Source organism: Aythya marila (genome assembly GCF_965140915.1).
Source record: "Aythya marila genome assembly, chromosome: Z".
NCBI lineage: Eukaryota > Metazoa > Chordata > Aves > Anseriformes > Anatidae > Aythya > Aythya marila.
This window is the reverse complement of record NC_139080.1, coordinates 13,143,255-13,159,195: the sequence shown is the minus strand read 5'-3', so window position 1 is coordinate 13,159,195 and position 15,941 is coordinate 13,143,255. Positions and strand designations below refer to the sequence as shown.

The 15,941-nt window shown below is 35.7% G+C and overlaps 1 protein-coding gene across 1 annotated transcript in view; it reads left to right on the top strand.

Moving 5' to 3' along the window:
- Window positions 1–15,941, top strand: part of NUP155 (nucleoporin 155) — a 30,606-nt gene that overhangs the window by 2,020 nt on the left and 12,645 nt on the right. Inside the window, exons 4-22 of the mRNA XM_082783004.1 lie at window positions 442–512; window positions 1,106–1,198; window positions 2,102–2,268; window positions 2,422–2,527; window positions 2,796–2,869; window positions 3,179–3,270; window positions 3,406–3,503; window positions 4,330–4,482; window positions 4,974–5,074; window positions 6,534–6,704; window positions 7,688–7,798; window positions 8,356–8,450; window positions 10,041–10,129; window positions 12,872–12,934; window positions 13,045–13,195; window positions 13,340–13,406; window positions 14,295–14,413; window positions 14,613–14,716; window positions 15,773–15,906. Of these exons, the coding sequence (XP_082639130.1) occupies window positions 442–512; window positions 1,106–1,198; window positions 2,102–2,268; window positions 2,422–2,527; window positions 2,796–2,869; window positions 3,179–3,270; window positions 3,406–3,503; window positions 4,330–4,482; window positions 4,974–5,074; window positions 6,534–6,704; window positions 7,688–7,798; window positions 8,356–8,450; window positions 10,041–10,129; window positions 12,872–12,934; window positions 13,045–13,195; window positions 13,340–13,406; window positions 14,295–14,413; window positions 14,613–14,716; window positions 15,773–15,906 (2,059 nt within the window). The remainder of the gene's footprint in view (window positions 1–441; window positions 513–1,105; window positions 1,199–2,101; window positions 2,269–2,421; window positions 2,528–2,795; window positions 2,870–3,178; window positions 3,271–3,405; window positions 3,504–4,329; window positions 4,483–4,973; window positions 5,075–6,533; window positions 6,705–7,687; window positions 7,799–8,355; window positions 8,451–10,040; window positions 10,130–12,871; window positions 12,935–13,044; window positions 13,196–13,339; window positions 13,407–14,294; window positions 14,414–14,612; window positions 14,717–15,772; window positions 15,907–15,941) is intronic.

The following is a 15,941-nucleotide window of genomic DNA, read 5'->3' as shown; positions in this document are numbered from 1 at the left end:
TAATTAAATACATTCACCAGATAACACTATTATGCATGGTGCTAAAGGTAAGGTACTATGGAGGAGGTAGAATTTTTTTAATTTTTGCATTATATGTTTCTTTATGAGAAAAAGGTATAATGTATGTTCCTTCCTCTAGATGTTAACTGGCGTTGTAGGTGATACTTTGTGCAATTCAGAGTAGAATGCATGAATTAACAAAATCTAAAAGTATAAAATACTACCATTTGGCTTCAGTTTTTCTGTCATTCCATTCAGTGGACCTGTTTTCACCCAAATCAAATGGTGTAGATGGCTTCAGCATGTTATAGCACATATTCACAGTATTACAATAACTATTAATAATATTTAAATATAGACTACCTGACTTTGTTTTATTTTGTAATTATGTGATACTACGTAACAAGTCTTATGCAGGTTTTTTTCCTCGTTTGTTGACAGGGGAGATCTAGCTTATTTTGATGGCCTCAGTGAAACTATCCTTGCTGTGGGTCTTGTAAAACCAAAGGGAGGTAAGGAGTGATCATGACTGGACAGCTAATGAATTTTCTGTACATGTTTTTTATATCTGTGTGTGTAAAAATCTGTGTTTTGCATCTATATGCAAGATAAATGTTTAGGTTTGTTTTTAGAAACATCACAAAATTAAATTACAAGCTAAAGATAATGTTTAGCTTAACAATCATTTACTCTGAGCCTGTGTTTTTTGCAAGCTCATACTTACATCATACTCTAACATTTGTACTGCTTATAAGTTGTCCCATTCAAGTGACAACTTCCTTGAGATCCTGGTTTCTAGCACATGCAGTTCTTTAGATAGCTACTGCTTAGATAATATCAAAGTTACAATGGTAGTAAGATTGAATGTAAAATAAAAATTTTAAAAAAAAGAATAAAATGCCATTTTTAAGTTCTTCTACTACATGAACTGGAAACTGAACTGCTGACTGATCTGTTTTGTAATTCTAGAGTTTCACAGATTCTTAGGTCTTAAATATGACTGTTCCCTCTTACCATTCACTGTATCAACATCATGAATACATACAGTCATTGTGAGTCTGAGAGCTGACTGCAAACTAAAATCTAATTTTCTTCCGCACTTTAGGTATATTCCAGCCTCATGTACGACACTTACTTGTTTTGGCAACTCCTGTGGATATTGTGATTTTAGGGCTCAGTTGCTCTAATATACAAGCAGGTAGTTCTCTTTTTTTTTCTCTTCCATTTCTCTTCCACGTGAATTAAAGAACATACATGTATTACAGTAGTATTCTCAGTTGTGAATTAACAACTCTATAAATATACAATGGTTATTTCATTAATAGCTAGTTTAAAAAAAAAAAAAAGGAAAGAAAGAAAACAAGAACATTTGCTAATTTTTAAATCATGTTCGAAATGTGGTAAAATGTTTCCCTTTTCTTAGGGTGTGCACATGCTGTATCCAGGACTTCCATAGGAGGGTTGAGTAATATTATTCACTTGTTTAACATGAACAGAACTTTTGAAACAGATACTCCTGTTAATTAAACGACGTGTTCAAGAGGGAAGGAAAAGATGGACATGAATCTAGATAACAGATGATGAATGCAGTTTGTTAACCTGTTTGGCATTTATATTCTAATCCCAGAAAACAAGAACCTGATACCAAGTTTTTCATTCCATATATATTAAGAGGAAATAATACAGAATTGTTTAAAAAAAAAAAAAAAAAAAGAGGGTTGCAATCATTTTGTTCTCTTTTTGTATTATCATGCTGTTAAAGAGAAATGCAGAAATTGGTTTTAGAATTGTTGGGATTTAGAGAAGAATACAACTCTCAGAAAATACGACAAATGTACAAAAACATTATAAAAATATTGTACGTCCATACTTTGAAATCTATAGAGTGTATTTGCTTTATTTCTTTAAAAAACAGAAGATTCATTACTCTGCAGTTCACTTAAAAGAATAGCTTTTCCAGGTCTGTTTTAGTAACTATAAAATCTCCTGTAATTTTTCATGTTTTCTGAAATGCTTCTAATCACAAGCCAATAATGTTTATAAATCTATAACATTTCTAGAGCTTAAAAACTGAAGAGTTTTATTTATTTGTTAATTTAAGGTACTGGGTCACTCAATGACAGTATGTCTGGAGGAATGCAGCTGCTACCAGACCCTCTCTATTCACTCCCTACTGACAATACTTACATTCTGGCAATAACATCCACTGATAATGGACGTATCTTTTTGGCTGGAAAGGATGGCTGCTTGTATGAAGTAGCTTACCAGGTAATTATGGGTTACATGCAGGCATTTAGATTTTTACTTCTTTTCATAATTGTACTGTTAATGACATTTTTTTGTTTGTGTTAACTAATAGTTCAGCTTGGTTTTTGTTTTGCTTTTTTTTTTTTTCAACAATGTGTCTGTTTTAAATTGTAGGCTGAAGCAGGTTGGTTTAGCCAGCGATGTAGAAAAATTAATCATTCAAAGAGCACACTGTCTTTCCTTATTCCTTCGTTGCTACAGTTCACGTTCTCAGAGGATGGTAAGTACCAATACAAAAGACTTACCCAATAATTTAATGTAAACTTGAAATAATTACATTTTTTTTTTGTTCAATTTTCTTTTAGTTTACTAATAGTTGTGTGAAATTGTTTGCTCTTTTATATCATTTTCCCTAAGAGTTGTCTGGGGCTCCTGCATTTTATTGTTGCCTTTCGGTTATTTATTTTAGTGATACTCTGACTTAAACTTGTTTTCACTGATTCCATTGTTAATTTGCTACTTCTCCTTTTTCTTTTCCCCCTCCCAAGATCCTGTAGTTCAAATTGCCATTGACAACTCGCGAAATATCTTATACACACGTTCAGAAAAAGGAGTACTGCAAGTATGTTACTTATTCTTAATGACTTTTTGCAATGCTACTAATGTGTATATAAATATTTTAAGTTTTCCTCAGTACTTAGGAACTCTCTATAGTTGTGTCAGGATATTATTATCTTCATCTTTCTTTCACAAGTGTTTACCAAAGACCTAAAATAATTTCTTATGAGGAAACAATAGCCTTTTGATCTTCCCTTCAGCCATATAGAAACATGATGATGGTGTGAAAGTAGTGTTTGAGTTGCTGCGTAATAGATGAGGCTGTATGAAGTAATGCAATTTTAAATCTCTAAGCTGTAACCTTAAATTGCAGGTTTACGATTTGGGTCAAGATGGTCAAGGAATGACCAGGGTTACTTCTCTTTCACAAAATGCTATAGTTTCTGCTGCTGGGAGCATTGCCAGGTAAATGTATGATAGGTATAAAGTAAAAATATTTTATTTAAGGTCAATAATGTTGTGGTATATTTTTTGAAGAAAGTGTTTTTGTTTGTTTCTTTGGATTGAGAGTAAAAGTATTTTTTTTGTTTTGTTTTCTAGAACAATAGATCGTTCCGTATTTAAACCTATTGTTCAAATAGCAGTGATTGAAAATTCTGAATCCATAGACTGTCAACTACTGGCAATCACACATGCAGGTGAGAAACAAATGTGATTTATTCCCCTTTTTAACAGATAAATGACATCTGTACAGCTTAACAAAATTGACAGACATTTTCCCTTTTACATATGTTCTGGTTTCAGCTGGGTTAGTTAATTTTCTTCCTAGTGGCTGGTATGGTCCTGTGTTTTGTATTTTGGATGAGAATAACACTGATAATGACAGTTTGTTAGATGTTGCTGAGCAGTGCTTACATCAAGTCACGGACTCTTCAGCTTCACTTACTGCCCTGCCAGTGAAGAGTCTGGGGGTACATAAGAAGCTGGGAGGGGACAGAACCAGGACAGCTGGTCCCAGCTGGCCAAAGGGATATTCCATACCATGTAGTGTCATGGTGAACAATAAAACTGTGTGGGGAGGGTGTGGCTAGGGCAGGGGACCCACTGCCCAGGTTTTGGCAGCTGGTGGTGAGCAATTGAATTAAACATCGTGTGTTTTATATATTCCTTTATCATCACAATTATCATTCTCTCTTCCTTTTCTATCCTATTAAACTGTCTTCATCTCAATCCATAAGTTTTACCTTTTTTATTAATTTTTTTCCTGATTGAGTCCCCCATCCTGCTGGGATGGGGGAAAGTGAGCAAAAGGCTGTGTGATGTTTAGCTGCCTGCCAGGTTAAACTACAACAGCATAACACAAATTTTGGAAACATTTTATTTGATTCTGGTGTGTTGTTTTATGTAACCAAAATGTTTTGACATTTGATGCAAGTATAATCCGATCACACAAATTATTATCTGTAGTTTAGGAGAAAACCAGCAGAAATTGCATGTAATTGACCTTTTCTCTGTTATGTTTAGGTGTCCGACTGTATTTTAGCACTTCACAATTTAAGCATCCAACAGCACGTCCTTCTATGTTAACATTGGTTCATGTCCGTTTGCCACCTGGATTTTCAGCATCTTCTAATGTGGAGAAGCCCTCAAAGGTTCACAGAGCTCTTTATAGCAAAGGTAAGCAGTGGAACACAGCTCAGAAGAACAGTGGGGGGGGGGGTTATTATTTGTGTGTGTGTGACAGCTACTATCACGCTGTCTTATATCATGTAATTTGAAGGAATGGGAGGACACACCATGGTGTTGCTGACCCTTTCAGTCAAGCATAGTGATTTTATGTTTGAAGTAGTTTCCAAATGGTTCTCAATCTAGGTTCTCTTTAAACATCTCATTTTTATGAGGCATTTTCTATGTACTGTAGACTCATTTCTGTTTTAGCTTTCAGAGTAAAAGGTAAGATGCTGTTGATAGTGGCCTACTAATAACCCCAGGATACAGAAAACCAAGAGATAGTATCTTCTGTTCAGATCGTGTGGTTTGGACTTAAAGATTGATTTTTGGTAAATAAGGAATTAATGAGCTAGAGTGGTATATTTTGGTATATATTGATAGGTGCGATACATGATTAATCACACCTAATACAACCTTAATATCCATGTTCTTGCTAGGGGTCCTGCTGATGGCAGCTTCAGAAAATGAGGATAATGACATCCTATGGTGTATCAACCATGATTCTTTCCCTTTTCAAAAGCCAATGATGGAAACACAGGTACTAAAGTAAACTTTCATGTAATTTTGATGGATTTTAGTTTTTTTCTTTTCTTCCTGAGAACAGATACTTCAATAATACTATCTGCAAGAAATGAGTAGGTTGCTGAAAAACTTAAATGAGAAGTTTAGAAACATTTACAAAGCTACTAATCAATTAGCTTTAAATTTAAAATAATAAAAAAAAAAAGTTTAGTGGGCATTTTAGACAGTAAATTGAAACTGGTATCTTAGTAGGAATTCCTTAGTAGGAATTCCCAGTTCATCCATACTGTATAGCTTCATGCAGGCTATGTATGAAAACAATTGCTTTGACCTCTAAAACAACTTAGAGTTAACATATTGGAAAATGTCTTATTTATGTCATATCGTTGTCTGTGCCATGCTGTATGCTACATACAATTATGTACAAGGCATGATCCCCAGTGCAAAGTGGTGTTCATTTACAAGGATAAAATCTGGCAAGGAAGTTTGTCTAAAATACAAATGGTAGAGATACTGGAATTGGATACTGGAATTCTTTACTTAAACAGATATGTTACGTCTTCATTAGTTTTCAGGCATGATCAATTTCTGAGCAATCTCTTCATTATTTCCCTCCTTTTTTCCTTTTTATTTTTTTTTCCCTAGTTGTTACAGTAGTTTGTAGGAGGAGCTTGGTTTAGTTGCCTTATGCATCACATCAGAGAGAATATTGCATGTGCTTCATCACTGAAGCAAGACTAGGCTATTCTGCTGCTTTTTAACACGTCCAAAAAGAGTATGGGGCAATGGTAGCATTAAGTGAACGGGGAAGCTGCACGAGCATAATGGTCAGATTTTGTTTTATCTGCTGTTTTAGTAACAGTTACCAAGAAGTTTTATCATTGCTGCAGCTCCCTTCTCTACAAAAAAAAATACACATAAACATTCCATGTACTGACTCCTCTGTTTTCCCAAAGCATTTTAAAGTTAGAGACATGAGGTTTCCCCAAAAAAATTTGCAACATGTTACTGAACAGCAGTTTTTCCTCATTAGTGTATAGAGTTTTCAGGAGCATTTTCTCTACCATATGGCATCTTTAAAGAGCTGCTGCCAACTGTGAAAATCTCCCAAACCCTTATGACCAGTAGCAGTATGTTTGGTTTCCTTAAAAAAATAAATTAATAATAACTTTAGTATTTGATTCTGATATGTTTAGCAGATTGTCTCTGTTTGTATGGTAGTAGCAGTAAAAGCATTGTACAAGTTTTTTTACCTTTAAAAAACACTGTCCCTATCCCACAAAAGAAGCAATAGCTGTAAATTTGCTAATAGTCTGCTATATGATGCAAGAACTTGCTCATTTTCTCTGAGATTTCTTGTGTCAAGAATAGTTTCTTGCCTGTGTAATTTTAAATAATAAATAGTCAAATATCTCCATGATGTACAAAATCCTTGTCTGTTACCAAACTTTGGATGTTGTTTATCTATTGTTCAGATGACCACCCGTGTTGATGGGCATTCCTGGGCTCTTTCTGCTATTGATGACTTTAAAGTTCAGAAGATTGTGACACCTCTCAATAAAGATATTGTTCCAATAACTGATTCCCCTGTTGTTGTGCAGCAACACATGCTGCCACCTAAGAAGTTTGTTCTGCTTTCAGCCCAGGTGAGTATTGCACTTCTTAATATAGGAAATCAAAAGAATAAGTATAAAGCTGAAAGACTGATGCAAATCTGGAAATGTTTATTCATAGTTTATTAATTTTGAATGAATTTTTAAGATTTTATTCTGAACATAAAAGGAAAAGAGAAATATTGCTGAAACTGTCAGTACATATTATAAATTGACTCAAAGCTGTTGAGACAGCTTCTCATGTACAGTGCATTAATCACTTCTGTTGGCCTGAGGAGACAGAACCCTTGTAGATACAGATCATGTGAAACATTCTTTTAACCTTGTTCAAATTCATGGTTGTATAAAATTGAAACAGAAATGGGCTGTCCAGAAAGTATGGTTTGAGTAAATATGGTTAGCAACTGAAATTTGAACAAAGAATTTGTCTTTGTTATAGAAGTCCAGAAGAATGTTTTTGATTGTTTTTATTTCTTTGTTTTTTAAAAATAAAGCTTAGGGTATTTACTGTCTTAACAAAAAAGGAATTGTAAAAGATGTTTAATAAACGATCAATATTTTGCAACCTTTAGATTCAACTTGCATTTGTTTAATGGTAGCTAGTCAGACCCTCTCCAGTTAGTGTGGATGCATGCAAAATAGCCTTACCATGCTTTTGGTCCTAATTTTTTTCCAGGCAATTCTGAAGATTTATGAGATACATAGAGCAAGTATATAAAGAGAATGAAAGGTTTATGTTTGTATTGTATGCTTCATATTAGGTTAAGAAGTGCAAAACTAACTCTGTTTCTGGAGGGTATATAGCCATTGCAGTATTTTTTTTGCCTTCTTGCTAGAGAATTTTCTGCATTTGAACAGGAACTAGGCTTTAGCTACCATTCATCTTACACTTTGATCCAATAGTGTAATCAAGGAAAACTTGGAGAGCAGTAAAGTTAAAGATTGCTGGGAAGTGTGTTGATATGACCAGTAAAGTAACCTTATTCTAACTTCATATTATTCTGGGTAATTTTTAGGGGAGCTTTATGTTTCATAAACTCAGACCTGTTGACCAGCTGCGGCATCTTCTTGTTAGCAATATAGGTGGAGATGGAGAAGAGATTGAAAGATTTTTCAAGTTGCATCAGGTAAGAATTTTTGACTTGTTATGAAATACAAGATTTATAATACCTATCTGGCATTAATGGAAATCTAATTGCTTTCTGAACGTCTGTTTTTGTTTTTACTACAAAATTCTAGTTAACTTTTCATTTATTGTTTCAAGTATTAGCTTTTCCTTCTATATTGACTGCATTGCATAAAACAAGATTGTATACTGAGATATAATTCACTGTTTATGATATCTAAAAATTGAAGTGTAGATCACTTTCCCTGAAATCCTTGTATGTGTCTGTAGAAATTTCATAGCTTTTACTCATAATTAGCTGACAGACATGGAGATTGTTTCCTACCAGTAACCATACAGAGCTTGCAAAAGCTGCATGTAACAGAAGTTTATCCTGCTACAGTGTGATGTCTCAATTTAACTCTCTTCCTTTCTATAATTGGAAAGAGCTGATTTCCTTGCCTTCTAGATAAAATGATGCAAAAAGTATTTCCTGTTTAGCTGTTGATCAATAGCACATCTTCATATTTCTTATCAACTTGACATAAGCTGCCACACTGACAGCATAATATGTTCTAGGAGGATCAGGCCTGTGCCACTTGCCTTATCTTGGCCTGTTCTAACGCTGCATGTGATAGAGAAGTATCTGCCTGGGCTACACGAGCATTCTTCAGGTAAGATTCAAATGATGTGTGTGTTGTTCTGAACAGTATGCTCAAGATCACTACATCCACTAAAGAATCATATGGTCTCTTTAACCTGCTGCCTGAGTAAACATTGTTTTAAAATGAGGATAGACTATTAAACTAGGTGGAATACACTTTTGCACTGTTTAAGTCTTGCCAGCAAAAGAATCTTCCTGTAGTTGGCACTTCTGGTTAGTTCCCCTCCTGGATGCTTTCATGTCATGTATTTCACGTGCAGAAGTTACTCAAAATGTAGTTTAATCCGCTTGAAGTTCACTTATCTGTACTTCAGAGTATCCTGGTTTGACGAAGCAGTGTGTAGAGAGAAATAATATATTTAATCATGCCAACTCAGATGGGAAAAAAAAAAAAAAGACAAATTTAGAATCCCCAAGCCATCATTCAAATTGGAGATAAAAGACAACATGCTTAAGATTAATTACAACATGAGAACTAATGTTCATTTTACCAGATAACTTATAAGGTAATTACTTTATGACTGCAGAATCAATAGGCAATCTTAGCAGATCAGATAGGTGGTAGCATGATTATACTGTACAGAGAAAGAGAAAGTAGTTTGTAACTTAAAATTGAAGATGCTAAGGTAAATTATTTGTAATATAGTGTTTCTTATGCATCCTGGCACTTACTATGCAGTAAACTTAACAATTCTTATGTCTAGGTTATTTCAAGTAACGTTTTGAACTGTTTTATCAGTCTAGTTGTGGATCAGAGGTTATAGAGCTGATTGTCTTGTGGTAAATGTTCTCCCACTAGCAGCTAGGTATTTTTGTTCTTTGTGAGTTCTAATGATATGTATGACTTGTGTAGCTGTATTTCTTTCAGTATAGAATTGGGGAGGCTATTTGATCACTTCTTAAAGTATGTTACATCCTGGGAAACATACATGAAGTGTCCAAAAATTGGGATAGTATTGTTGTAGAATTAGTTCTTGTGGCTTTGAAGATGTGTAGGCAAGTTGATACTTCAGTTGCTTTGCCATAGCACAAAGTTTCAGGCGCTGAGAAAAGCCTTGGACTGTTGAGTGAGGCTTCCCTTTCATCTAAGGAGGTGTCATGAATACTTGCCTGACGGAAAATGGTTTGTAGCCTTTTAGGGCTCATGTAGCACTGTAGGAGAGAGACAGACAGAAATTACTTCTGGACTATAGGAAGATGAGCTTGGGCCATCTCAACTGTTTTCTTCCCATTTCCATGTATAGGGAAACTTTAAAAAGAAACTATAGCATAAGCCTGTTTTGAGGAGTGGTAAATTCCTCTTTAACCTCTGATCATATCACCATAGAACTTAAAACATTCGTGAAGAATATGACTGTTGTTCATTTAACTTTGTAGTTACGTATGTTAATGCCTTTCATATAACATTTTTTCAGTTAGATTTCTTTTTATGTGCCAAAATGAGTATCTCACGGTTACAGACATTTCTGAAAACTTGTGCCGATATTCTGTTCTTCATTTTAAAAGAACCCCAAAATTGCGGTTAATTTTCCAAGATACGAAAATTAAATTGAGTATGTATAAAGTGTGAGGAATTTTTTTCTTTGCATATAAACTTTAGGTATGGTGGAGAGGCACAAATGAGATTTCCATCAGCTCTGCCTCCTCCAAGCAACGTTGGACCTATCTTAGGTTCTCCCATTTCTGCTGGTGAGTAGCAACCATTTCATGAATTTGGACAAGTTTTGTTTTTTTCTTTAAATATGTTGCGTTTTGTCTTCTTACAAGTATCTGTGTTCAAGATTACTTGCTTATTATGTGCCTGTATCAGAGTATCTTGCAGTGTCATTATAAATAAGTCATTTGTGTGATTTCTCCCTGTAAAAGCTCAAGCTTAAACACTTGGTTTCTGCACAGATCATCAGTGCCACATAAAAATGAGAATAGTACCTAGTCTTCCTTGAACGTCATACTTACTAGAGTCCCTTCCATATTATCTGTATCCACTTAGATTTTGTCCAGTCTTCTACAATTGCTTAAGGAAGTTGCCCGCTAGCATGTTAACTCATTTAATTCCAGATCATAAGAGTTGTGGTGTTTTCTTTTTAAAGCAATTAATGATATATTTGGAACTCTGATTAAACTACTGAATTTATTTATTTTATCAGGGATTACTTAGTTAATTTCCAAGATCCTTTAAGCTTATCTGACACGTGGCACTGAATTTTACATACCAGTTTTGGGAAAGAACTTGATTGCCTGGAATGCAAAGAAATTCAATTTTAGTACTGGTTTTGACCTACATCCAAATTCAAACATATTGGAGAGATGTGTGCTGTTTTAGATAAAGTTTTAGTTGATTCACTTACAGAATTCTTAACTATGATTGACATGCTAAGAATAGTGGCTATCTATAGCACATCAATGACATCACTTTCCAAGCCTGATAGTGTGGAATAATTGCAATGTGGGCAAGGCATAAGAATGTAAAATTAAATAGGACTTAAAGAAGAAAGCAGGTATGGAGAGGACAGGTGCTAGGAGCCAGAATGAGAGTGAAAGAAGGGTGTGGGGGAAATACTAGCAAGCTCTGTAATCACTGAAATATACTCTTATGGGAAGTAAATGTATTTTTCCCAAGTCTAATTGTTTGCTTGTTTGTTCTAATAATTGGCAGTCATATATGCCATTTTGAAATGTAGTGTCAAAGTGTGTTCTTTTATTTTGCTTCAGTGACAGGTCCATGTGGAAGACGGCACCATTCTTCTGCCACTGCTCACTCTATTTGTTCACAGGGTAGAGAACTGTAATGTGAAATTTAGATTCTGATATTGTGGATAACCCATGCGGTGGGTCAGAACAGTGCTGACAGTATTTTGAAAACACCTTGAAACTTTGCATGTGAAACTGCATTAAGATAATGTTAGTGTTACAAGGCCAGGCCTCTTGTGTTCTCCCTGTTGAAAGTCTAGTCAGACATTTGCATGCTACTTTTCTTGCAAGATTATGCTTTGCTTGGCACACAGGAGAATGTGCTTTCAGAACTGGGATTGGTCAGTGAAAGACTTGATCATTTGCACTTCAGTATGTTGCAAAGTTGAGAGAACTGTAGTGAATAAGGCAAGAAGGACTGATTCTTTGATACAAACCAGTTTTTAAGGTTGAGTTTTGTTGCCCTTTCCATGCTGTATCATCTTACATGCTGTTGGCACCTGGACATTTTTGTAGGCGACCACATGTGTTCATCACACTTTGTAGTCTTAAGTTAAGTACTAATTCGCAGAAGAGTTGAAAATCCTCAGCTGAAGTTGAGTCCAGGCTCACTTGGAGAAAAACAGACTGTTGTGGTTTAACCCAGACAGCAGCTAAACACCACACAGCTGTTCTCTCACCCTTCCCCCTCCCTCTCTGGGATGGGGGAGAGAAATGGGAAAGGGAAGCTTTTAGAGTTGAGATAAAGACAGTTTATTAAGACAGGAAAATAATAATAACAATAATAATGATAATAGTAGTACTAATAATAATGTGTACAAAACAGGTGATGCACAATGCAATTGCTCACCACCCACTGACCGATGCCCAGCCTAACCCTGAACAGCCGGTCCCCCCACCCTGGCTAGCCACCCCTGTATATTGTTCAGCATGACCCCAGATGGTATGGAATACCCTTTTGGCCAGCTTGAGTCAAGCTGTCCTGGGTCTGTCCTCTCCCAGCTCCTGCTGCACCCTCAGCCTGCCCACTGGCAGGACAGTGAGAAGCTGAGACATCCTTGGCTTGGTGTAAGCACTGCTCTGCAAAAATTAAAACATCAGCATGTTATCAGCACTCTTCTCATCCTAATCCAAAACATAGCACCCTACCAGCTACTAGGAAGAAAATTAACTCTGTCCTAACTGAAACCAGGACACAGACTCAGGACATTTCAAACTGAGTGTTCCAATCAGTGTTGCTGTAGTGTGTGTCCAGCAGCAATACATAAGAAGTAAAACTTTTACTACTAATAATAGTTTGTTCCAGTTTCGTGTTTCAAAGTTAAAACTGGTATTCTTTGAAAATGCCTAACTGACCCAAAGTGAACGCTTAGAGAGTAGGTGGCTGTATCAGGAACAAGAGCTGTCAGAAAACAAGGAACAGGAAGAAGCATGTGGATAATCAGTGCAGGGAACTGATGGTGTGAAACACATAATACATGAATGCTGAAAGCAAAAATGCTTAATAACTGCTGTTGAAAGAATCATATCTGTTTGGTTAATTTACAGAGTGTTGTGTTCAACAGAAATTAATGCAATTTTTTATTTACCTGTAATTAAAAGCTGTTGGAATGTGTAAAGGCTGTGTTTTCTAACTTTAAAGGACATGGTTTGACAACTTTGCTGCTTTTGCAAAGGGTTTCTGTGGATTGTATTTTTCAAAACAAACAAAAATAATATTTTTCTTCGTTTCCTTTTTAGTTTCCCAGTTGGCTGTTGATACTCCATATCCTAATCCTAGCTTTTTGACAACACATGGGCAAGGTAACTACTCTTTCTCTGTTAGAGGAATGGAGGGTTTTTTTCAACTAGGCTTTTTCTTCTTTATTTTCATCCAAAATAAATGGAGTAATATTTGCCTACCTTTATCCTAGCTTTACAGTCTCCTGGTATGTCAACCCCCATGTTTCCTTCTGGGAATTCCATGTCTCACCCTGGTACATCTATTAGCGGTATGATGGGTCCGGAGATAGTATTTTCTGGAAGACACAATGGCATCTGCATATACTTTGCTCGGATTATAGGGTGAGGTGTTCATGTAAAAAATTTTCATCCAGATCTTTAGACCTTGAATCAAAAACATTCCTATTTCTTCAAGAAATTCTATGTAGAAAATGTGCAAACTTGTGATACTTGTGGCTTTTAACACAATTCTGGTTTATATTGCAGAAATATTTGGGATGGCAGTATAGTGGTGGAGCGAGTTTTCAAAAGTGGCAATCGAGAAGTTGTTGCAGTACGTAAAAGTTTGTTGTATTTTTAAAGGTTCCTTTCAGAATATCTCTGAAGCCCTTTATACATGTATTCCCAATTAAAAACTGATCAGGGAAAAAAAAAAAGCAAAAAACACAATTCTTATTGTAATGTGTTGGTTTTTTTTTATTATATTTAAGTGCTTAGCTATGAATTAATTGTAAGTTAAAATCTTTTTAAGTTACTATTTTGAATGTTATCTGTTATCAGTTGTCAATGGCCAGTTTCTTCTGTGTTTAGTGATTTCACTTCCATTTTTTCTGCATACCCCATCCAGACAACGCCTAAATATTAAATGATTTGGTAGATTAGAATAATCATTGCAGTTATATAAGTACCTAAGACAGTTTTCCAGCATCTTCCTCACTAATACCTTTGCATTTCACTTTTTGTTCATGACCAAAACAACAAAATGTTTTCTGACTCTGGATGTTAATATAATCCTGAACTGAATAATTTCAGCAATGCAAAATTAACTGCTACATAAACCTTGCTCCTCCCGTTACAAGGCAACTGGGAGACTCAGGAACACCCTGGCAGTTACACTTTGTCTTAGTGATGCTCAGTCATTGTGATTTGGAGTTGGAAATGGTAAAACACAGCTGATTTGGCTATCAGAGAGTCAAAGGAAGTAGTGTCTAATGTTGTATGTCTTAGGAGGACTACTTTCTTTTCACACTTTCCACCCCTCCCTAAGAAGCGTGGTATAACTGATATGGTGTTATAGTGATAGCATTACTATTGTGGAGCTTATTTGTTGCACCCTCTTTGCATTTGTCTTTTTAGTGGCTTTAGCTTATAATTGTAAACTTCCAGAAAAATGTGTTGGAATGTCTAAGCCTTCTGTAATGAAAATTGCTGACTGTTGCAGGTAGAAAGCAGTGTTCCATCCCATGTGTTGGAATGCGTACTACAAGAACTCAAAGGTTTACAAGAATTTCTGGATAGAAATTCTCAGTTTGCTACAGTAGGAGCTCTTGGAAACCCAAGGTATTATTCTGTGTGTTACGCTATTCGTATTTAACATTCAGCTCTTGAAAATTAATCCATGCACATCTGTTTGTTGAGTTGAAGTCTATATGGTCTTCAGCTTCAACTATTCAGACGCTAAAAACAATGTGTTGGATTTCATCTTTAAATTATTCAGTATTTGTCATCAAATTAGCATCTCTCTATTTTGGAATTGCAGTTTCAGCACACCAGCTAATCTCCAACAGAGGCTCCTGGGTTTCATGAGGCCTGATGGTGGAAGCTCTCAGCAAGTGCAACAAGAACTCCAAAGGAAATATCACGGTATGCAACTACTTTTAAATTAGAAGCATAAGGGAATTGTGCATCTGGATGTTGAAGGGCTGTAGAACCTTTCCTATGAAGATAGGCTGAGAGAGTTTGGGTTGTTCAGCCTGGAGAAGAGAAAGCTCTGGAGGGACCTTGTTGCAGCCTTCTAGTACCTAAAAAGGGCCTAGAAGAAAGCTGGGGAGGGACTCTTTCTCAGGGAGTGGAGTGATAGGACAAGGGGGAATGGCTTTAAACTAAAAGAGGGCAGAGTTAGATTAGACATTAGGAAGAAATTATTTCTTTTGAAGGAAGTGATGCACAGGCTGCCCAGAGAAGCTGTGGATGCCCCATCCCTGGAAGTGTTCAAAGCCAGGCTGCATGGGACTTTGGGCAACCTGGGATGATGGGAGGTGTCCCTGCCTATGTCAGGAGGGTTGGAGTTAGGAGTTGTTCTTTAAGGTCCTTTCCAAACCAAACCATTCTATGATCCAATGAAAAATAAAGACATAAATTGTTGCAATTATGTTCAACCCATGTAGTAAGTATGCCCATTATATTCTTTGAGTGAATATAATACATCTTGCTAGTTTTCAGTGTAGTCATTTCATTCAGACCTAAGCTTTAAAGACTGTACAGTGTTAACCAAAGATGTAATTATAATTGTTCTTTTTAAAAGCAAATGCAGGTAATTAACAAGAATAGAATATGCGTGGTTTTGTTTTTATTTACTTTATATTCATTAAAATACATATATAATAAATATTTATGAATAATCAAGGTAAAACTTGATACTGATTATGGAAATCCATATTGAAGCTCACATGAAGCCATACTTTTCAGAAAAGACTCCTAGTAGTTGGCAATAAATGTTAACAGATGGTATTTGTTTAAGGGAAATGTTAACAAGGCTCTTTCCTCCAAAGAGCTAAAAACTTAAAAGCATTAATCAAGAATGGAGGAGAAGAAAAATTGGAAATTTAAGAGACTGTTTCTGTAAAACCTCAAAAATCAACATACTAATTCAAAACATGTAAAACATAGTTACTTATTGACATTCTCTTGCTTTTTCAGCTGAGGCACAGTTAACTGAGAAAACTTCACTTCAAGGCATCCAGCAGCTTGTTCGCAAAACCTGTCAGGCACTGGCTTTATGGAAGTTGCTGTGTGAGCACCAATTTAATGTTGTTGTGGGTGAGCTTCAGAAGGTATGATCTGAATTATCCGACTTTAGTTCTTACAT